We start from the raw sequence: 22,611 nt of genomic DNA, 5'->3' as shown, positions 1-22,611 counted from the left end.
GACTCCATCCCCTCTCCCCTTGCAGCATTCTTCCCACTGATGGAAAAGGCTTAGGTTAAGTTGGTCGGAAAAGAACCACCTTTTGTGTCAGATTCTGTTTTTTGTTTTTATATTTTCTTGTGAAATGTTTCAGGGCACCTGGGCGGCTCAGTCGGTTAAGCATCTGCCTTTGGCTTAGATCATGATCCTGGGGTTCTGGGATCAAGCCCCATGTTGGGCTCCCTGCTCAGCGGGGAGTCTGCTTCTCCCTCTGCCCTTCCCCCTGCTCATGCATGCACACACTCTCTCTCTCATTCACTTTCTCTCAAATAAATAAAATCTAAGACACACACACACACACAATTACAGATAAACTTGAAGCCCCCTATGTATCTCTTCCCAATTCTCTCCTTTCCTCTTTTCCTCAGAATTTTCAGTCATTACCATGCATATTTTATACTTCTGGATGTAAGCATATTCATAAATAATATTTAGTATCGTATGAAACTTTAAAAAATGGTGTAATGTTTTTATATGGTACATATAATTCTGGAACTTATTTTTTCTCAACCTTATGTTTTTAAAATTTATTCATACTGATAACCATGCACAAATTTATTCATTTTTTATTGAGGTGTAATATTTTGTTCTATAAATATTCTGTCGTGTGTTTTTGCATTCTGTGGATGGGTAGTTAGTTTCCACTTCTCTCCTGTTATGAACAGTGTCCAAGTGAACCCTCTTGAAGTGAATGTTCTTGTCCTTGTCTTTTTGAATACATGTGCAAGAATTTCTCTATGGTGTATGTACATATAAGTGAAATTGCTGGGATACAGGACATGAACCAGCAATTATTTTTCTAATCCTCTGGAAAATTGAAACCTTGAATAGTCATTCCAGAAAGATAGACTAAAATAATTTCAAATTATCCATAATTAGTTTTCATTGAGAATTAGAGTCTGATTTGGCTGGAAGTCATCAAGAGCAGTTACCACTCTCCACTCCCCTACCCCTAAATTCTGTTGAAATGAATGATAGGACCTATACTCAATGAAAGTCTTAGAGCCTAGGAATTGTCTGTCATTGTCCCGTGGGCCATCTAGCCCAGTGTTCTGTTGTTGACGGTGGCCCCAGGGAGATGCCATAGGGAGTTATGGTTGTCTTACTCCCTGAAGGTTAGATATCTAGTGGCTTCCGGGTGATACTCAGTGATTCTTAACCTTTTAACGTTCTTCTCTAGGTGTTTGCTGAGAGCAGGGATGAAGTTGCATTAGTCCTTTTTGGTACAGATGGCACTGAGAATGCCCTTGCTGGTAAGGATCAGTATCAGAACATCACAGTGCACAGACACCTGATGCTACCAGATTTTGACTTGCTGGAGGACATTGAAAGAAAAATCCAACCAGGTTCTCAACAAGCTGACTGTATCCTTTTTCAGCCAGAGAAGACTCTTTAAGAAATTTCCTTTAATCTGGGGAATCATAATCTAGTTTGGTGAGGCTCCCTAGAGTCCCACCTCTGAGTATATGGATGTTTTTGGCTCTGGGGACATTGAGGTGGTATATGTTAGGATTTAATGTGAAATTAATTAGTTTAGATTGGGCCCTCCAGTTACTAGCCCTTTCTCTCTACCAGTGATACTGAGGGGTTGGGAGGCACCATAAGGGGAAGATACTAGTGGGTATATTTGTGTATTGATATGTGCAGAGGGATTGGTGGTCGTGATGGTTAGAAATGTTTGGATGTAGAGAAGATATAAGTAGAATATAGCACTAGTATTCTCAGTGCTTTCCTGGACGGAGGGTATTTTTGTGCCAAAAATCAGACTGACATCTAAACTGAGATTTCTCATTTCTTCCACAGATGCTATGATTTTAAGGGGTTACTCTTACTTTTCTAAGCAGTAATGGTATCCCTGATCACTGGGAGGTGCTGCTGTGCCTAGTTGCAAATGCTAAATTTTAACTCACTTCATCTTTAAGAATAGACTATAATCACCAAAAATGGATTCCAGATATTGTAAAATGGCATCATAATTTTTGTCTCAATGAATGGGAATATGTTAGATTACCTTTGAGTTTATTTTATTTATCCTTTGATATATACTTTGATATATAGCATATGTGAGTATATGTTAGTGAAATAAACTTTGGAAGAAGGTAATTTGGCAAGTACTTTTAAATCATCACAGAGTCAGTCCAGAGTCCACAGTTGCAAGCCCTGTGGACCTCACTGGAAAAAAGTTGCATGTTCTTGGGATAAAGGGACTGTTTAGTGGTATCTTCTGCCCTTAACTAGCCGAGTCCTGGATGCACTCATTGTGTGCATGGATGTGATTCAACAAGAAACTGTGTAAGTGTCTCAACTGAGGAAAGATGGAAATGAGCCTCTCAGCAAAAATTGCATGTTGATGTATTCTGTGCATAGTATTCTGTGCGTAGTGTAATTCATTGTAATCGAGCCGCATGTTTGTGTGGCTAAGGAAACATTTGATAGAATTCAGTGGTCCAGTTTGCCCTTTCTTTTTTTTGAGTTTAAAAAGAGAAAGGGCTATAGTTGATGGGAATTTTGCTGGGAGAAATAAATGTTTGGCTTATTTCAAGTTCCTTCCTTTTTGACTTAATTACCAGGAACTTTAAAAAATGTTAAGTTGTATTATTCCTAATCTTACTGAAATTAAATACATGAAACTAATATAACACCATATGTTAACTAACTGGAATTAAAATAAAAACTTAAAATTTTTTTTTAAAAGCTAAAAAATTAAATGCATAGCTCTGGCCACAGCTTCCTACTTCATTACTTATTTAATTGCTGTACCTTTAAAATGTGGGTCTTTGAATATATACACACCCACCCACCCCTTGACTGTTAGGAAGAACATTTGCACAAAATTTGCCTAAATTTGTATTATCATTTCTCTGTGTATTTGTGTAAAATCCTGCCACTAGCCCTGTAAGTGGAATCAGACCAGGGTATTTGGAAAGTGAACCCTTGCAAGGCTGATGTTGTCATCACTGGGAGAGTTCCTTGTTTACATTCTGCCTAAGTGGAGGTTGGAAAGGGATCCTTTCTAATCACAGTGACCACATCATTGGGATTTAATATTTCCATAATGCTCAAAAATTTTGATATGTTTTGTAGATTGTAGCTATTTGATTATATGTTAGTAGGAACTTAACTAAGCATCAATGATACATGGGATTCTAGAATGTAATCACATTTGTTAACTGTTTTGTTAACTATCTAGATTTGTTAACTAGATTCATTTCTTAGCCTCTTTCTGCTCAGTGACCAAGTATTTTTGAGTTTGTGGGCAATAATTCAGAGAATGATTTCTAACTGTGATAACTCTCTTTTAGAGGAAAGAAGTTTGAGAAGAAGCATATTGAAGTGTTCACTGACCTCAGCAGCCCATTCAGCAAAGATCAGCTGGATGTTATAATCCATAACTTGAAGAAATTTGGCATCTCCCTGCAGTTCTTGTAAGACCATGAGAATAATGTCTGAAGACCACTCCTATACTCTTATAACACAGGGAGTGGGGCCCCTTTATAGAGTGCTTGGTTCCCACGAGTCTTCTCTTTGTGCTTAGAGTCGAAATATGTCCGATGACTGACTTCAGCAGACGTTCGCTGGAGTACCTGCTATTCCAGGAACTCTTGAGTTTTGGTGATAAAGGGATGAAAGTCACAGTGAAACAGGAGTTTAGCTCAATAGCAGATTGTTTGTTGGCTCTTCTTGGACTCAAAGAATTGAGGAATCTTTTGAGGATATTCAGTTTATCTCTGCCTACATAGAGGACATTATACAAACAATTACCAGATTGATGGTTTCTTTTGTTAAACAGCTCTAGGGTACTGTGTTTTGCAGGCAGTAGATGTTTTTAGGGTAGAGAGAAATGTCAATGTGAGAATCATTTTAAACACATAGAATGCTTATTTATAAGTCTTTTTCAAATCTAATGGATATGCACATTTATGTAAAATGTAATTTGCTTGTGTGTATTTAGAAATGGAGTGTGCAAATTACAGGCAAAATTGTTGGCAGAAGGGGTGCCTGGGTGGCTCAGTGGGTTAAGCATCCGACTCTTGATTTCGGCTCCGATCATGATCTCAGGGTCATGAGATCTAGCCCTGCACTGCGCTCTGTGCTGAGCCTGGAGCCTGCTTAAGATCCCTCTCTGCCCCTCCCCTCCTCCTATCCCCCACCCCCATCCCCCACCCCCCGCTCACACACACACTCTCTCTCTCAAAAAAAAAATGTTCACAAAATATTTCACAATTCGTTGCAAGACAATCTCTCTCGTTCCCCAATAACTTGAATGCCCCCCTTCCCACCCCAGGCATTTACTTTCTTTATCTTCTATCCCTAACAAGAAAGTTTTTTCACCACACTAATCCTGCTGCATTCGAAACCCGTTTTAGCTTGTCCTATTTTTGGTGAAAGCAGATTGATGGTATAGGATGTTGACTTATTTGTCTTCTGGGGACACTCATTTTTCGGACTGAGAGCTGTGCCAGGAAGCCTCTAGCTCAGAGTGGTAAGCCTTTGGCTTCTTTGAAATGCTGCTATGGGGAATTAAGAACCTCTCTTGCATGTATGTACCTCTTAAGACTGCTGAGGGGCATCTCCTTTCTGTAGAACTATAGAAAAGTAGTTCAGAATAACCCATCAAAATGATACTTGTAAAGATAGTACTTCAGAGAAATTAAGTGCTTTTTAAGTGACACTTCTTATTGAGTTGAGGTTTTCTCAGTACTTCAAAAGCCCTGCCTGGCTCCTCTTCCCTGTTCATAATTTCAGGATGCCTTTACATGGTTGAAGCATACTGCACTTCTGTCAGTGTCATTGGAAAGGGCTTTTTTGTCTGAGTGATACTATAAAGTGTGTTGAAGAAGGAACATAGCCTTATTGTATGTCCCTGTTTAGTTCCGGTTGTGTTTTTTCTTGGGCAATACGCTCTATTCCTGTGCTATAAATCTCCAGCATACAAAGTGGAGTTTCTGTTTTAATTGTTTGTTGTACCCAGGTATGATTGATCATTCCAGTTGGAACAGGCCCAAGAAGCACTGTGTTCTGAGCAAGCTCATTCCTTGGACCTTGTTTTTAGTTTCTTCTTTTGGCTGTTGAGATGTATACATTTTTTTGTGACCACTTTTTTGGGGTAGAAAGGACTGTTATTGTGACTTCTTTTTCCAGGATAGCTTCCTGACTCTTGACTTTCGTGTCACTCTCCCCTTTTTCCATGTTGCTGTAGTGGAAACAGCAATGGCCTGGTGCAGATCCTGTGTGCCATACCCCGATCCCTGGCAGCTCTTTATCCGATAGGTCACACAGGACATGCATATCTGTCATGTGGAGTACACGTAGAAAACATTTAAATAGGGAGCGCTATTTTATTTATTTATTTATTTATTTATTTATTTATTTATTTAATTATTTTAAGATTTTATTTATTTGACAGATAGAGAGCACAAGTAGGCGGAGAGAGGGAGAAGCAGGCTCTCAGCTGAGCAGGGAGACCGATGTGGGGAGACCGATGTGGGGCTCAATCCCAGGACCCTGGGATCATGACCTGAGCTGAAGGCAAACACTTAACTGACTGAGCCACCCAGGTGCCCCAGGGAGCGCTATTTTAATGATAGCAAATTAAATGGTAAAGAAATTACCTTAAAAATAACCATCCACATAGGGGTGACCAATAGGTGATGTTGAGTGAACTGAAAAGTCTACTGTTTGGGTTTCAGGGGCAGTGAGGTGATATGCTGCCTTGGAAAGGACTTTGTCCTTCAGTCAGGTGACAGTCTTTGCTGTGTCACTCACTAGCTGTGCGGCTTGGCCAGATTAGTTCATCTCTGTAGCTTCAATTGCTTTTTAGGAAATGGAGGTAGAAATCTCTGTCCACCTAATAGATAGGATTAAATGAGGTTGTTTGCATGAAAGCATTTATAAAGAGTCATATAGAATATTACCATAAAGTGTGTTTGGTTGGTTGATTTTTCAATTTGTATATTGATTATTGAATATCTCCGTGACTGGTAATCCCAATCTAGTTTTAGTCTCATTTCAAACAACTGGGGTGGAACACAAGAACAAAATTGATTTGCCCTATTTCCAGCAATTAAGTGATGTCTGTATGGGAATTCTAGATCTACAGTAATAAAGGTAACATTATTTGAGTTTTAAGTATTTTGTACACATTCTGTGATTTAATCTTCATAATAACATTGAGGGATCATTAAAGTGTATTTTATTTTTTATTATTATTCTTTTTGGCTGCCTAGAACATCACCCACCTTTTTCTAGGAAGAAATCCTTCCTACGCTTTATTTATTTATTTATTTATTTAAAGATTTTATTCATTTGTCTGAGAGAGAGAATGAGAGAGAGAGAGCACATGAGACGGGGGAGGGTCAGAGGGAGAAGCAGACTCCCCGCCGAGCAGGGAGCCCGATGCGGGACTCGATCCCGGGACTCCAGGATCATGACCTGAGCCGAAGGCAGTCGCCCAACCAACTGAGCCACCCAGGCGCCCCTTCCTACCCTTTAACCTCATGACTCGACTGAGGGCCAACATCTTCTAGTCCCCAGGCTACCACTGATACCCAGCTTGTTTGAATTTGAGACTAGAATATAGTATTAAATACTCAGTCCATTCTCTTTGGTAGTAGAGTTGGGCAGTGTGTGCTCGAGTGCACTCAGGCGATGTGGAGGAAGCCAGTCAGAGAGTGAAGCCAGCACGAAGGCACATGGAGACAACACCAAGACAGTGAGAGGGTCAGGTAGTCCTTGAGGTGTTTGAGACTGGGTCCAGTGATCCTGAGGCCATGTGCAACCCTGCACTTTCAATTATTTGGTTATATAAACCAATAAGTTCCCCCCTTTAGCAGGCCAAAAAGGCTTTTGTCACTTGAAACTGATAGAATATTGACTAAGGTCGATAAGCGCCATTTGACAGATGAGGAATATAAAGCTCTGGTGACCGACATGCCCATTTTCTCATAGCCAGTGAGCGACAGTCATAGGATTGGAGCCCAGTTTATTTTTTGGCTTCAGGGCTTGTCTTCTTAAATACTGCTGATTTTTTTCCCGATAGTTTGCCTTTCCCCGTTGGCAAGGAGGATGGAACTGGGGACAGGGGAGATGGTAACTCAAGCTCAGACCACCATGAACCCTCCTTTCCTCTAAAAGGAATTACTGAGCAGCAAAAAGAAGGTATTCGGATGGTGAAAAAGGTGATGATGTCTTTAGAAGGTGAAGATGGGCTAGATGAAATTTATTCCTTCAGGTAAGAACTGAAAACTTCGATGGCAACTTTCACTTGTGACCATGTAAATTTCTCTTTTGATCAGGGGGATCCCTAATTAGCCCCTCTTGAATTAGCCGCCATTCTTCAATGAATGTTCTGATTTTTATTGAAGAAACAGTGCACCAACCCCCGATCCCCTTTTTTAAGTTTGTGTGGTTGGAACAAGACTTCTGGTTTATTTCTAGGACAGTGTGTATGAGGTTTAGAAATGTATAGATACCACAAAAGATTTAACAAGTCGTAAAAGATGAGATAGTAGATTTCTTCTTTATGCCAAGTTTGGGGCACATTTCCTGGGTCCTTTCTTTTCATTCACCTACAAAATACATTCCTAATTGTGAAAAGTGGTGTCAGATCCGAAATACGTGGTATCCTCTTATCCTCTGATTGAGGTTTTAGGAGACAGTATACTTAACTGTAATAGACTTTTTTTTAAATTTTTGGTCACAAAATAGTTTGTTCAGACAGAACAGAACAAAACATCCAAAATGTAAAGAATTTATAATTTACATCTTTTATATGGGTTTTGTAAAGGGAAAACAATTTAAGAAATGTGAAATCCCTGAAGTGCCATTTAACAATAAAGCAGACTGCCTTTGCAACCATTCAGTTAGAGACTATGGGAGAGACTGTCTCCTCTCTGGGTTAGTATTCTTGGTTGGAATTGGACATGCACTTATTCTGAGCAAAGAACCTGAGAGGAGTCTGTAGCATCCAGGACAGTATGTGTTTGAAGGGCCGGACTTAGAAGAACTGTGCAGTGTGGCTTGTGGAATTTCATGTTCTGCAGGATAATAGCACTGAATGTTCATGAGTTAATTCTTATTCATCAATAAATACACAAAATACAGGCATTTTGAGCAAAGTTCTTCATTGAAATAGAAGTTCAACAATTAAGATATTTTTGAGTAGTTAAGTGATATATGCCCAAATTTTTTTCTCAACCACAATTTAAAAATTTTTATTTATAATATATTACAAGAAATACAAATAGTACATCCTGATTTTTAAATATATCACCCTTGAAAAATTGTAGGTAATGGGAATTTTACAAATTGAATGGTAGTTTCCCTTGGGGTTGGAAAAGGAATCAGTAAAGAATCCTGTAAAGTGATGTTTCTTGTCATAATATGTGTTCTTAACTGTAATATATGCAAATATGTTTCTAACTTATTTCTTTCAAATTTGGACGTGGCTTGCTCTAATGTGAGAATGTAGGTCTGAAACTAACAAATTTACCATGATATCATGAATGAAAATTGTAGGCCAAACAAATTAATGTTAAAAAAAGTTTATTTTCCTGTGTCATAGCCAGGAGGCAAATTACTGTGTATTATCCTCACAATTTGAAGATACTTTGATTTGATACAACAGCCATTATCCACATATGGCTATTTAAATTTAAATTCATTAAAATTAAATAAAATTAAAAATTTAGTCCCTCGGTCACACTAGCCACATTTCATGTGCTCAGCAGCCTTTTGGACAGGAACGGTTAGAAATAGAACATTTTTATCATTGCAGAAAGTTGTACTGGACAGCACTGGGCCATACTTGTCCTCATTTAGACTTCTGCTTGGGGAGATTCAGGTCAACTGTGGAAATGATCCATTTGCTCTCAGATGTTACGTATTAGATGCTAATCTTTAGAATTTCTCCTGGAACTGAATTCAGACCTCACAGTGGTTTTAGATGGGACTCAAACCAGTGAGGTCCTATGGATAGGTTAGATCTGGTTCAGACCCCTTCATTCCCCAACAAGTCCAAAGCCAAGGAATAAACTCTGTTTTATTTGTTTGTTTGTTTGTTTATTTATTTCCATAGACTTGTGTTTGTTATAGATTATTTCTGAAAATTGGAGTCTTTTGAAACCTTTTTTGTCCATAACTTTGGATAATGAGGATAATTCTTTTTACCTTCTTTGTAGATCTATTTTTCATCTGTACCAAGGGGATTGATCATGGTCTGGATTTTTTTTTTTTAAGATTTTATTTATTCATCAGGGAGAGGGAGAGAGCACAAGCAGGGAGAGCGGTAGGCAGAGGGAGAAGCAGGCTCCCCGCAGAGCAAGGAGTCCGATGCGGGGCTTGATCCCAGGACCCTGGGGCCATAACCTGAGCCAAAGGCAGATGCTTAAGCGACAGAGCCACCCAGGCGTCCCTGGAATATATGCTTTGACTATGTTTGGTCATTGGTTCCTTTCTTAGTGACTACAACAAATTCTGTTTCCTATAGTCTTCTCTGCTGTGTTTGATTAGGGACCAGATAAAAATAGAATTGATCTTCATTTATGTTCAAATAAAGTAGCACTCTACATTGTGTTTGTTACTTCCTGATTCCCCATCTCCGTCCAGTAAAAAACCTAGTTATCTGCTTTAGCTTAAGACTAAGTATGGACCAAATTCCTTTATTCCCTGGAGATTTTTTAACTCTCTCCATTGTGTGCTGTCTGCTTTACCTTAAGACTAAGTGTGGACTAAATTCCTTTATCCCGTGGAGAGTCTTTATTTAACGCTCTCCATTGTGTGCATATATGTGCTTTTTATTTAAGGTGATTGGAAATAAATAATAAATTGTAGAGTTATGAACAGTGATATTTTGGGATGGTACTTACCCTTTGATATCCTGGAGCCAGGGGTTCTTATCCCCAGGTCCATAGTTTTCAGTGAGTTGGTGAACCCTTTAAATTGTGGGCAAACTCTTATGATTGTGCTTTTATCATATCTTCAAAATGTCCTTGGTCTTGAAAAAAATGTTAAGAACCATGGGCTGAGTTGAAAGAAAAGATTGAGTAGGGGAAGATAGAGATGTTCTTTCACCTGTAATGTAATTCAACTTCTTTCTCCTAAGCCAACTCAGTTGTATTCTGGCTCTCTCCCAACTTGTGGTTGTCATTTTCCTGTTGTCCCTTGCTGTTCCTCTCATTATGATCAATGACAACTCACTTCTCATTCTAGAAAATTAACTGCATCACCCAGCAAAGTTAATGTTTTAAAATTGTTGCTTTCATTATATATGTTTTTTTCCATTATGTGTATAATATATATATATTTTATTAAGTAAGAGTTATATATATATATTTTTTTTATTAAGTGAGAGTCTGAGACAACTGTGTGTCTTCAAGAAAATTGAGAAGCGTTCCATCCCTTGGTCCTGCATGCTGACCATTGGCTCCAGTTTGTCTATAAAGATCGTGGCTTATAAATCGGTAAGTGGTACATACACATTTTTAATTTTTAACTTTTTAAATTTATTTTTAAGTAATCTCTACACCAAACATGGGGTTCAAACTCACAGCTCTGAGATCAAGAGTTGCATGCTCTACCAACTGAGCCGGCCAGGTGTCCCCCACACATATTTTTTAAAGCAGTGCACCAGGGGCGCCTGGGTGGCTCAATTGGTTGGGCATCTGCCTTCGGCTCAGGTCATGATCCCAGTGGGATCGAGCCCCACATCAGGCTTCCTGCTCAGCGGGGAGCCTGCTTCTCCTCCAGCTCCCCTGCTTGTGCTCTCTCTCTCTCTGTCAAATGACAGAGTGGCAGGCAGAGGGAGAGGGAGAAGCAGACTCCCCACCGAGCAGAGTCCGATGTGGGGCTTGATACCTGAGACCATGACCTGAGCTGAAGGTAGATGCACAACCGACTGAGCCACCCAGGCGCCCCATAAATAAAAATTAAAAAAAAAAATAAAGCAATGCACCAGGCAGGCAAATATGCTTATATAAGGAATTGACAATTCATTTGTGGGTTATTCAGTACCATAATTATTGCTTCTCTAACTGCTCTCCCTGTTCGTCTTATTCTATTTAGCTTTTTTATATAAAAGGCATATTAGGAGAGAAAGTTTTAAGAATCATCTGTAATCCAGGTTGATTCCCTTCTCTCCCTTTTTTTTCTTTTTTGAAAGAGAGAAAATGGAATGCATGAAGTCCTATCACTGTAGTATTATAGCAGAAATATAGATATATACTAAAGAAGTCCAGAGTTTTTAAAACTCAGTCTCACCCAGTTCAGTTAACAATCTGGTGGTAACAGCATCTGTGAACTATCAAAAACTATTGACTTGTGACTGTGAAATTGACTTTTGTAGTCTATGTATGTTGGTACATAATAGCACACTTTCAAAAATAAATTGCTTTTGGTAATTATTTGATGAAATTGCAGTTTGAGTAGGAGTCTGTGACCTATGCCTCCATGTGACCCTTCTTGCCTGTTTTCTTTAAATGAATAAACTAGGGCACCTGGGTGGCTCAGTTGGTTGGGCGACTGCCTTCAGCTCGGGTCATGATCCTGGAGTCCCGGGATCAAGTCCCACATCGGGCTCCCTGCTTAGCAGGGAGTCTGCTTCTCCCTCTGACCCTCCCCCCTCTTGTGCTCTCTCTCCTCTCTCATTCTCTCTCTCTCAAATAAATAAAATCTTAAAAAAATTAATAAACTAAATACATACATTTAAATATAGAAAATAAACATGTATTTATATATTCAAGTATTTATATATTCAGGGACTTAATTCTAAAACACATGCTACATCCACGAAAACCTTGGAGGTACTTTTTTTTTTTAAGATTTTATTTATTTATTTAATTGACAGAGAGAGAGAGAGACAGCGTGAGAGGGAACACAAGCAGGGGGAGTGGGAGAGGGAGAAGCAGGCTTCTGGCTGAGCAGGGAGCTTGATGCGGAGCTCGATCCCAGGACCTTGGGATCATGACCTGAGCCGAAGGCAGTTGCTTAACCAACTGAGCCACCCAGGCGCCCCAGGAGGTACTTCTTTATTTCAGCTGCCATCAAGCCTGGAATAGAATATAGTCGTCTTTTTTTTTTTTTAAAGGAGGTTTTTAATATTTTTTAAGATTTTATTTATTTAGTTGGCAGAGAGAGAGCCAGCACAAGAAGTGGGGAGCGGCAGGCAGAGGGAGAAGCAGACTCCCCACTGAGCAGGGAGCCCGATGTGGGACTTGATCCCAGGAACCTGGGATCATGACCTGAGCTGAAGGCAGACGCTTAACTGACTGAACCACCAAGGCATCCCTCCTCTTCTTTTTTTCTAGTTTTCTTTTTGGATTTCCTTATTGAGTTCTGGCCCCTGATAGACGGCTCTCCCTTTCTTCTCTATTGGAAAACTGTAGTAAAAATGTGTGGTCCCATTTTATGAGTCTGAAGGTTTTGTATAGCAAGTGCTTGTGTATATACAAATATGAATATTTATCTGTGGATTACCTTTGGGGAAAAAGTGAAATGCAGCAGGAGTTATGAAATAAGTGAAAATTTCACTGGACAAGAGCAAACAGAAGAGTTTAGCTAGAGTAATTATTACAGATTTTTTTCCTATAAAGCAGAGAATATATGGGGTTTTCATTTTTTGTTTATTAGAATCCTGGCTTTCCTTGTTTTCCCTTTCTTTTTGGAATTAAGATTATACAGGAGAGAGTTAAAAAGTCTTGGACAGTTGTGGACGCCAGAACCCTCAAGAAAGAAGATCTACAGAAAGAAACTGTTTACTGCTTAAATGACGACAATGAAACCGAGGTCCCGAAGGAAGACACTATTCAAGGTGCGCCCGTGAGAGGGCTGCTTCCGGGTGGTGGGAGGCAGACTGGGGTTTGTACTGGTAGTGTTGGCAGATGTTTTTCTGAGTTCTGGAGACATGACCATGGGAGGGACCATGAGGCGCTAGGTCCTAAATTGAGCTCATCTGTCAGGTCCGAGGCAGGATCTACTTGGGTACTCCATCTGAGTTTGACATGTCCTCCAGTGACAGGACTTAATACTTGGTTTTATTTTAAAGTTTGAAACATACTAGCTAAGAGAATACTTCTGTTAATGTGGCTGAAGCAGGTTTCTTTGTTTACTCTGTTTCACATCTTACTTCCATGGTGATTATTCTTCTGAGTGCCTATTTCAGGTCTTAGGAATCCTGCCAGCTCTGCTCCCTTAGGGTAATTTAGGGGATTAGACACATTTGTGTCCATTATATGGCTTTATGTTCACTAGGATGTTTACAGTTGTACTTCATGTGTGATACCCATTTGATCTGTAGTGTGTCTAGAGGGCAGCTCTATCCAGAGGGCTTACAAATTAGCTGAGAGTGTCTGAATTTTGAAGAGCTAAAATTACAAGATATCAAGATGGTTAAGATAGAAACTAGAGTCTTTAGATAAATTCATTGTCAGGCTTTGTGCTACCTGGTATAATTTTAATTTGCAAGCCTTGAAAAAAAATGCCTTTTGTCTGTGGCACTAAATCTCGATGTTTGTGTATATTTGTATGTGGGTGCAGGGGAGACTGGTTAAGGCGATGGTGGTTGCGATTCCTTCCTTTCTCTTGATCGATTATGAGTAGAAAATGTAATTAGTATCCTGCAATCCCTACTAATTCTTTAATTCAATTCTGTATTGTAGTGTAGTCAAGAAGGTGAGTTTTGGAGTCAGATCTGGGTTAGAATCCTAGCTCCGTCAGTTACTAATCATATGATCCTTCTATAATGACTGAAAGAAAGAAGAGCATGATTAAACGTGTAAGACCAGGAAAGTAGAGAGCTTCTCAGTGACAGCAGGTAGTTGGGCCGGTGTGTCGGGCGTACACAGTTTAGTACTTGGGAACAGTATCCCATAGATGACCTGAATTTTCCCTTCTAATCATCAAAACAGCCTCATGAAACAGGCATCCCACTCTTGTTTCCATTTTACAGATGAGAGAATTGAGGCTGAAAGACACTCATTCACGTATTCAAAGTCGTACAGTTAGCAACTGGCAGAACTCGAACCCAGGACTGCCCTACTTCAGAGTCTTTGTTTCTACAGACCATTCTGAATTAGGAACGACTTTGAATGACAGGCTGAAGAGTTGATGCTTAATCTTGAAAGCAACCTGGAGCCATTTCTAGTTTTGAGGAGCAGAGTGTCATTGAGGCTATGTGTTAAGATTAATATGACGGAGATAAGATGCCAGTTCTTTTGGTTGCAAGCAAAAACAAAACAAAACAAACCAGCTCTGTTTATTTTAGGCAAAAAAGACATTTATTGCTGGAGCAATAATGGAGAGGGAAGAGTTAAACATTGAGTTCAGAGAACACAGAGGCAGCTTTTTTGTCTTATACCTTGGTGCAGCTACCCACATACTTCCTTCACCTATACTCCACTCTCTGCCCCCTAATATGCAGATGGAGGCCCTAGCAGACATATGTGTGCCAAGGAATACGGTTATATGTTGCAGTCTATTCTGTGCTTTTTGCCATGTACAAAATTTAGATACTAATTTTCTCTTTCAGTAGATGAACCAGAAAACAAGGCAGTTTCAATTAGAATTTTCAAGTTAAAAAATTCAAGATGTCTGATGACAGAGAAGAGTTAGGAAGAACATTTGGTTTAGTTACCACTCTTAGTCATGTGCCATACCTTTCCCTGATAATTTTTTTTTTAAAGATTTTATTTATTTATTTGACAGAGAGCGAGAGGGAGAGAGTACAAGCAGGGGGAGCTGGAGGCAGAGGGAGAAGCAGGCTCCCTGCCGAGCAAGGAGCCCGAGGTGGGGCTTGATCCCAGGATCCTGGGATTATGACCTGGGCCAAAGGCAGCTGCTTAGCCAACTAAGCCAGCCAGGCGCCCCTCCCTGATAATTTTTTGCTGGAGTTTTTGTTTTCATCACCAGCTTTTTTAAAAGACATACATGAAAATACAAATATATTTCTTTTTAATTAAATGCATGGCATTAACAGATTGACAGGAACAGATAAACTGGATCACAGAATCTACCCCAAACGTACAAGTTTCTTTGTGTCTTGGAGTAAAGTTGCGCGTGCTTTTCCTTTCCATTTACCCAAGGCCAGAATCCTTGGAATTTGATGATCGTTCTTCCCACCAAATACAGGAGACTGTATATTGAAAGGGCATGACTTTCCATAGAACAGAGGCCCTGGAACAGGACTGGAGTTATTTTTAAGAAACCGAGGGCCTGTATTTGTATGAATAACCAAAGTAATTAAGAAGAAAAAAACATAATATAATCCCAGAAATGAAGTAGGTTTAAATGCAGAAAAATAGCCAACTTATCAATTGAATGTTCCTAAATAGAAGAGTTTTGGCTTCTCCCATTAGGCATTTGTATGTCTCCAGCATGCATTTTGGAGAACATTTTATTCTGAAAATTTCCTTTGGGCATTTTTCTCTGTGGGTCTCCAGGTTTCTGAATAAATGTGTTCTTGTTATTATGTTTACAAATCACACTTATACTTTAGTCAACTACAGTTTATCTTTGGAGGATAACTGGTACATTACATTTGCTACATTCTTTCTTCTAGGCTAGATAATCATTAAGGTAACTAGATTGCAGAAGATGCTGCTTAAAAAATGTAATTAGATTTTAATCGCCTCTATACTGTGTATGTTGTTTATCTGCTGCTGCTTTTTCCCCACTGATCACAAGGGGCAGTAATTTGATTCCAGGGAATAGTATATGGAGGCTTGATCTGGAGTCTGCGTGTATTGTTAATGTATGCGTAGGGGTAATTTCAGCTTGTAGAAAATGAGGCCCCATATGATTAACAAATGCTCTTCTCTTGTTCTCTAGGGTTCCGCTATGGAAGTGATATCGTTCCTTTCTCTAAAGTGGATGAGGAACACATGAAATATAAATCGGAGGGGAAGTGCTTCTCCGTTTTGGGATTTTGTAGGTCTTCTCAGGTATAGCACTTACTTTACTCGTTGTCAACAAAAGAAATGAACTTTTCTCTTACTGTTATTTGAGAGGGTATGCTTTCGATTGGTCCTTTTATTTACAATGTGTATTTATTTGACTTTTAGTTTTTTTTGAATGTAGTCTGGGGATTAGTGTTAACTATCTTCAATTTTTGAACAGAGAAACCAAGATGTAGAAAATTTGAGAAGGCTTAGCATGAATCAGAATATATTCCATTGAGAGTCACTTCTTAGCTTGGCTGTCTGTCATAGCTCACATAGCCTTAAAGAAACATCATTCAGTTCTTTGCTATTGTGTTGCTTTCTCTAAAGAGTTATGTATAATAGAGTGTTTTAGAGGAATGAAGGTCTACTTGGGTTTTGATTGACACCAGGCCTCGTAGAATATCATTGGTTTATGCTGGTCACCCTTCTCAACGTCCAACAAAGAGATCTGGGATCTGAAGCCTGTCCTTAAGTCATACATTCTTTAGACACTGATGCAGAGATACACAAAACACATAGTGGAAATGCAGTAATTCACTGAGGGCCATGGGATAGCATACACTATTCTAGAAAGGGTTATTAAAGATTCCTGGAGATCTTAGATTAAATGTTCTTGAGGTAGGCAACCAGAGAAAATGAATAAGCATATCCTATAGCGTATCTTTTCTAAGGCTCTATAGGGATAAAGCAATGTTTGTTGGTTCTAAAGAAATTCAAGTGAGAATTGTAATGAAAATAAATATTAATCAGTATACTGGATTTGAGCTTCTTCGTGTTGCTCTGGGATATAGTCCCTGTGTGCTTTGGTGTTAGAATAATTCTGTGAGGGTGGGGAGATATTTTCCATGATGTGCCCAAACCGTTGGATATGTTTTTAAACTTCTTAAGCTGGAAATTGGGAGTACTTACTGAAAGTTGGTAAGATTTTAATGGTGAAAACAGATACTTTTTGGAGTTGAGAGTTTTTAACAATTCTCTAACAAATTACACTAAATATATATTTCTTAAAAATAAAAGTATTCACTTTGGGATTTCTACAGACTTAAAACTTACGGCTGTTAATGGCAGTGCCCCTAAGTCTTTCCAGTGAAGCAGAACCTTCGTTCAGGCCTGTGGATTAAAACTGGCCTGTTGGGAAGTGGGTCTGCCTAATTCCAGTTAGCTCGAAAAGACCTATCCAAAACGACTGATCCGAAATTCATGACCCAAATAACTGAAGTCACCTATGCCAGGGTGGGAATGGGGGGGGGCCTGTTTGGTTAAATGACAAAGCAAAAAAGAGTGAGCTGAACAAAAAGTACATTTTTCCATTTTAAGAGTTCTGTTACCTTAAAATTAACTTTTAAGTCATGACGTGTTCTCTAAATCAACTTATTTTTTTTTAAAGATTTTATTTATTTATTTGAGAGAGAGAATGAGAGAGAGAGATCACATGAGAGGGGGTAGGGTCAGAGGGAGAAGCAGACTCCCTGCTGAGCGGGGAGCCCAATGCAGGACTCGATCCTGGGACTCCCGGATCATGACCTGAGCTGAAGGCAGTTGTTTAACCAACTGAGCCACCCAGATCCCCTCAACTTATGTTGTTTTTAAGCTCTATGTTTATCTTACGTAAAATCTCAGACGGGTGCAATAAAGATAATCCTAATAGTCACCATTTATTGAGTGATTTTAATATTCAATTCAATATAGTAAGCATTTTATTTGAATTCCCGTTTAATTCTTATTACAACCCTCCTGGATAGGTGCTATGATAATATATTTTATACATTCGAAAATTGAGTATGTAATTGGTCTAAGGTCACAGCTAGAAGGTAGTAGAGATTGGTTTTGAACCAGTTCTCCCTGACTTAAGAGCCTATGCCATTAATCACTTGTAATTTGCCCACTAGGTGGACAAGCTGGTTTTTTTGACTAGTTTGGTTTTCATCCCTGCTTTCATGTATTATCTTAAGAAATGCATACATATCTTTTTAAAATTAATTAATTGGTTAATTAACTTGGGGGGAACACATGAAAAACACTTTGTATTTTGAGACAATTAGATTCACATGCAGTTGTAAGAAATAATACTGAGAGATCCTGTGTACCCCATACTTCATTTCTCCCAAAGGTAACATCTTGAACACTCTAAGGCAATCCTATTACCAGGATATTGACATTGATACAGCTGAGATACAGAACATTCCATCACCACAAGGATCTCTTCTGTTGCCCTTTTAGGGCCGTGCTCACTTCTCTCTCACCCTCATCCCCTCTTCAATCCCTGGAAACCACTCCTTTGTTCTCCAGTTCTATAATTTTGTTACTTTGGAAAGGCATATAAACGGAATCATACGGTATGTGACATTCAACTGGCTCTTCCCACTCAGCATAATTCTCCGGAGATTCATCCAGGTTATTGTATGTACCGATAAGCTTGTTTCTTTTTATTGCTGAGTAATATTCCTAGATATGGGTTTACCAGAGCTTTTTTTGTCTTGTTTTGTTTTTAAACGGTTATCCACTGAAGGACATGTTTTTCCCAGTTTTTGGTTATTATGAGTGAAGCTGCTATAAACATTTGAATACCAGCTTTTGTATAATGTCCTTCATTTCTCTGGGATAAATGCCCAAGGGTACAATTGCTAAATTTTGTAATAGTTTAGTTTTAAAAGAAAACTGTTTAATTTTGTAAGAAAACTAAATGCCTAGTTTCTTCAGAAACTGTCAAATTGTTTCCAGAGTGGCTGTGCTCTTTTATATTCCCATCAGTAATGGGTGAGTGACTCAGTTTCTTCACATGCTTGTCAGCATTTGGCACCATTGCTATTTTTTTATTTTAACCATTCTGATAGGTGTTTATTTTTTTCCCATTTTATTCTTCTTTAATTTAAATTTAATTAACATGTAGTATATCATTAGTTTCAGAGGTAGAGTTCAGTGATTCATTAGTCTCATATGATACTCAGTGCTCATTATATCACATGCCCTCCTTAATGTCCATGACCCCAGTTACCCCATCCCTCACCCCCCTCCCCTCCAGCAACCCCCAGTTTGTTTCCTGTGGTTAAGAGTCTCTAATGGTTTGTCTCCCACTCTGATTTCTTCTTGTTTTATTTCCCCTCCCTTCCCCTATGATCCTCTGTTTTGTTTCTTAAATCCACATATAAGTGAGATCATATGATAATTGTCTTTTTCTGATTGACTTATTTTGCTTAGCATACTACCCTCTAGTTCTATCCACGACATTGCAAATGGCAAGATTTCATTTTTTTTTGATGGCTGAGTAGTATTCCATTGTGTGTGTGTGTGTGTGTGTGTGTGTGTGTGTGTGTGTACACCGCATCTTCTTTATCCATTCATCTGTCAATGGACATCTGGGTTCTTTCCATAGTTTGGCTTTTGTGGACATTGCTGCTATAAACATTGGGGTGCAGGTGCACCTTCGGATCACTACATTTGTATCTTTGGGGTAATGCAATTGCTGGGTTGTAGGGTAGCTCTACTTTCAACTTTTTGAAGACCATACATATTTTTTTAAGAGCAAGGAGTTTTCCATAGCAACTAAGCACACACCTTTTAGGAGACTAGTAATTATCTTTAATGAGATCACATATTTTTCCATCCTCCCTTAAAGTGAGGGAAACTAACATTTCGGGATTGAATTGATGGAGCATTTTTATTATATGAAATAGGTTTTTTGATCTTGGTGTTTTTGATTTGTTTTGTTTTTTAATTGTGAAATTGAGAATTATTCTCTTAAATTTTCAATTTGTCTTCCTCCAAGTTGTCAGTGTTCTGGGTACCTAATTGTAGAATGGGTAAGAATTTAGCCAGAACTTCTCCCAGATGTCTGGTTGTCCTTTGAGAAGTCATTTAAGTGTGTTAGGAAACAATATCATTAACTGTTCTTTCATCAATCAAGAACCATTACAGATTCTAATAGGAGGGCAAATCTATATGAATGTAGCAAACTTTGTAGTTTTAATATGGGATTATTCCTGTATATCTTTAAATAGTTTTCAAATGGGGACTGGCAGTGGAGATGGAGGGTGTTTGAAGTATGTGGGCCAAACCCCCATACCTTTGAGACTCCGTCTTCTGGAGCTGCTGTGATTCTGAAAGTGCTCAGTTTCTTGGCTTCAGAGGTGGGAGGGCAGAAGAACACTTGAGGAGCATTGCCCTGTTCAGCACATGGCATGTTCTTACAGATAAGCTCCAGGCTCAAGATTACACGGAGCGGAGAGAAGTTGATCTTGGTCAGTAGATGCAGGTAGTTGGTTATGATGCTAGGAACCCTTCAGTCTTCATTTCTAATCAGGTATCGGTGGAGCTGCTTTGACCCCTCTCATACCCTGCCGGAGAAGCAATGGAACTAAAAGGGAGACAGAAGGACTTGAAGTACTTCTTGTTGGTTTCACTAGTCTCCCCTCCTCCAGTGTGGCCCCCACCCCCCTAATGAGTTCTTCACTCTGGTCTCTACAATTTGGCAGTGCCTCGTCTTTGCTCTTGGGATGAAGTCTAAGCCGCTTAACTCTGCTCATAAGACACTTCATGATTTGATCTTTGTTAATCTAATTTTTCACCTCTCCCCTCATACTAGGGCACTGCACCTACTCCAAAAGCAGTTCCCCAAAGGTACTATGTTTTTATGTCATTCCAGACTTAATTCACACTAGTGTCTCTGCCCAGCACACTTGGACGAGACTTTTCTCTTTGTTCCTGAGCATCCTTTAAGTCTTGACCTAGGTGTCACTGTTTGCAGAAGCCTGCCCTGACCAAGCTGGATGCCCTGTTTATGTGCTCTCGGAGCCCTGAGCTAGAATATTGCACTCTTGTGCTTTTATAGTGCTGTACCCTAATACTGTAGTACAGTTTCATATTTGTCTAAGCTCCTTAGGACAAGACTATATCCTGTTCATTATTGTGTTTTCGGTGCTCAGAACAATGTTTGACATATACTTGGAATTCAGATAGGTATTGTGTTTAATTGAATTGAACCTCAAATAATAAGGTGTTTCTAGTCCCTATGAATGTTTTTTTTGCTACGAGCATTTTGAATAGAATTTCTTAGTAACTGTGGCGTTACGGCTATAGGCATTACTTATTTTGGGTCAAAACCAATTGTTTTCCTCGCTTAACTCTTGCAGGTCCACAGGAGATATTTTATGGGAAATCAAGTCCTAAAGGTCTTTGCAGCAAAAGATGATGAGGTGAGTTGACAGTGGGCCTTTGAGGTAGTGCCACAGAATTGAATTGTCATTTTAAGTGAGTTGTTTGGGGCTTTTATGGTTTAAAATGACGTTAATTCTTGCAACAACAGTGGGAAAGTTCACTGAGCTTTAACTCTGAAAATGGAGAAATGATAAATGAATTTGTCATAGCATGAGCACAAGGCCCAAGGACATAGTCCTGCTACTGGAGACCAGGTGCGTATTAAAAACAAAAACATTTGAACAAATGCATTTAGGTGTGGGAATCTCCTGGTCTAATGTTGAGGGGGCTTGGGGTCAGGTTGACATTTTCATTGTCATTAAGCACGGAACATTTAGCACTGGCTTTAGCATCCTGGAGATAAGCGTTAGTGTTTTACTGGGCCACTTCCCTCATCTAGAAATTCGTCTTTGTCCCCGTCCCTCTCTCTTTGTACTCTTTTCCCACCTCCCCAGGAGATTCAGTTTTCAGGCTGGTTTTTGCCTAACGACCCATGACCATTGCATCCTACAGTCATACTTGCCCTCTCTAAATATTTCCTGTTCAGCCTCCGTGTTGGAACTTGTCATGTGGAGATGTTGAACTTTACTGGAATACTGCAGTCTCATATCTGCTTAAGATGACGTAAGCAGGGATCCAAGTTCCAGAAGTATATTTGCTTTTGAAGTTAGCAAACTGGATGTAGAAGGCTTGGTGGGGATGTGGGGAGGGCGGAGGTAGAAGTGATCTAGTCTGCTTAGTCCCCTTTGCTGCTTTTTCTCCTCACTTCTGGCTGTTGATCTAGTGAATGGGGGTGCCATTTTATTGGAAGAGTTAACTTAGGAGAATTGCTTTGTTTCCCGTCAGTACTGAATGGATTCAGTCAGAGCATAGTAGGCTTATGTGAATCCTAGTTTACATGAGAATCCTCATTCATGGATTTTTCCTGGGTCAAGTGCTCTTGGGAATTATACATTTGTAGTATATATTGTCATCATAGCTTAACAGCATTTTAACTGAATTTTAACTCCAACTTACTGTTCCTTCACACAGAGAAAATTCTGAATACTTCATGTGATTGCTGGTATGCTGTGAAGACTCTTGTCAACAGCTTTGTGTTACGGCCTATGTGATTATCTAGACTTGCTAGCTAAGGGCAGCCTTGTGGCATGCATAATTCCAACCCACCTCATACAGACCCTATAGATCATTGGGTTACTTTGAGGTCACTCAAGGAAAAAAATAGATATCTACTAATGGCAAAGGGCTCCTCTTTGGTGTCATTCTTGATGTCCTAGTCAAAGGATCATACTAATAATTGGAGCTTCTGAGATAGGCACGGGAGTAAGGAAACTATGTCAGGTGATGACTTCTAAGAAAACTTCGTAGGTAGGTAGGGAAGTAGGAGGGACATCAGATGTAATACTCCCATCATACATTAGAGAATTACCATGTGGAATAGAAATTA

General features: G+C 39.3%; 1 protein-coding gene across 2 annotated transcripts in view; it reads left to right on the top strand.

The window, feature by feature from the left end:
* Positions 1-22,611, top strand: part of XRCC5 (X-ray repair cross complementing 5) — an 88,344-nt gene that overhangs the window by 6,202 nt on the left and 59,531 nt on the right. For both annotated transcript variants that reach the window (XM_028112237.2, XM_088021568.1), the window contains exons 3-10: positions 1,220-1,403; positions 2,283-2,331; positions 3,342-3,464; positions 7,079-7,270; positions 10,385-10,499; positions 12,706-12,844; positions 15,859-15,971; positions 21,101-21,163. In XM_028112237.2, coding sequence (XP_027968038.1) covers positions 1,220-1,403; positions 2,283-2,331; positions 3,342-3,464; positions 7,079-7,270; positions 10,385-10,499; positions 12,706-12,844; positions 15,859-15,971; positions 21,101-21,163 — 978 coding nt within the window. The remainder of the gene's footprint in view (positions 1-1,219; positions 1,404-2,282; positions 2,332-3,341; positions 3,465-7,078; positions 7,271-10,384; positions 10,500-12,705; positions 12,845-15,858; positions 15,972-21,100; positions 21,164-22,611) is intronic.

This window comes from Eumetopias jubatus, unplaced genomic scaffold (genome assembly GCF_037043125.1).
Source record: "Eumetopias jubatus isolate StellerSeaLion01/CBP00866 unplaced genomic scaffold, mEumJub1_p1.0 scaffold_3, whole genome shotgun sequence".
In the NCBI taxonomy this organism is placed as follows: Eukaryota; Metazoa; Chordata; class Mammalia; order Carnivora; family Otariidae; genus Eumetopias; species Eumetopias jubatus.
The sequence above is the reverse complement of the archived record's forward strand: the minus strand, read 5'-3'. Positions and strand labels throughout refer to the sequence as shown.